The sequence below is a fragment of the Nicotiana attenuata genome, unplaced genomic scaffold, assembly GCF_001879085.1.
Source record: "Nicotiana attenuata strain UT unplaced genomic scaffold, NIATTr2, whole genome shotgun sequence".
Classification (NCBI taxonomy): domain Eukaryota; kingdom Viridiplantae; phylum Streptophyta; class Magnoliopsida; order Solanales; family Solanaceae; genus Nicotiana; species Nicotiana attenuata.
In genome coordinates, this window is record NW_017670666.1 from 347,431 (window position 1) to 348,336 (window position 906).

General features: G+C 43.8%; 1 protein-coding gene across 1 annotated transcript; it reads right to left on the minus strand.

The window, feature by feature from the left end:
- Positions 1 to 217: 217 nt before the first annotated feature.
- On the minus strand, positions 218 to 640 carry LOC109242057 (uncharacterized protein Mb2253c-like). The gene has a single exon (XM_019408885.1). It carries the CDS (start codon positions 638 to 640, stop codon positions 218 to 220), a length of 423 nt encoding a protein of 140 aa, XP_019264430.1.
- Between the last annotated feature and the right edge of the window lie 266 nt (positions 641 to 906).

Below are 906 nucleotides of genomic sequence, written 5' to 3' on the forward strand. Positions count from 1 at the left end.
TTTCTATTGTCATCCAAAAGTATCCAGCTCCCATGATCTTTTTGGCTAATGTAAACCCGTTTATGTGGGGTCCGCACGTTTCTACATGTATTTCTTCGGACAACTTGGTCGCCTCAGCGGCATCTACACATCTCAACAAACCCAAGTTCGGGGTCCTGCTGTACAAGACTTCCCCGTTAAGTAAAAATTGATTCGCCAAACTCCTGAGGGATCGCTTCTAACTATTAGTAGCATTCTCCGGGTATTCTCTAGTTGCAAGGAATCTCTTGATATCGAGGTACCACGGTTTACCGTTTGGCTCTTCATCTTCATTGAGGTAATAGGCATGTTGATCCCTGATCTCTACCTCGATAGGGTCAATGTAGTTCTTGTCTTGATGCTGAATCACGGACGATAGGGTTGTGAGGGCATCTGCGAACTCATTCTGAATCCTGGGAACGTGCTTGAACTCAATCTCTATGAACTTCTTGCATTGCTCTTTTACGCAATGCATGTATGGAAGGATCTTGACATTTTTAGTGGACCATTCCCCTTGAACTTGGTGTATCAATAGATCGGAATCCCCTATGACCAAAAGTTCGTTGACGTTCATGTCGACTGCTATTCTAATCCCAAAGATGCACGCTCTATATTCAGCCATATTATTAGTACAAGGGAATCTTATCTTTGCCGATGCCTGATAGTGCTGTCGGGATTCCGAAATTAGGACCGCCCCAATTCTGACTCCTTTGAAGCTTGCTGCTTCATTGAAAAACATTCTCCATCCGGGGTATGATTCTGCAATACCTTCTTCAAAAAATAATACCTCTTCATTGGGAAATTACGTAGTGAGTGGCTCATAATCCCTATCCAGTGGATTCTCTGTGAGGTGGTCAGCTAGATCTTGCCCTTGATAGCCTTCTGAGT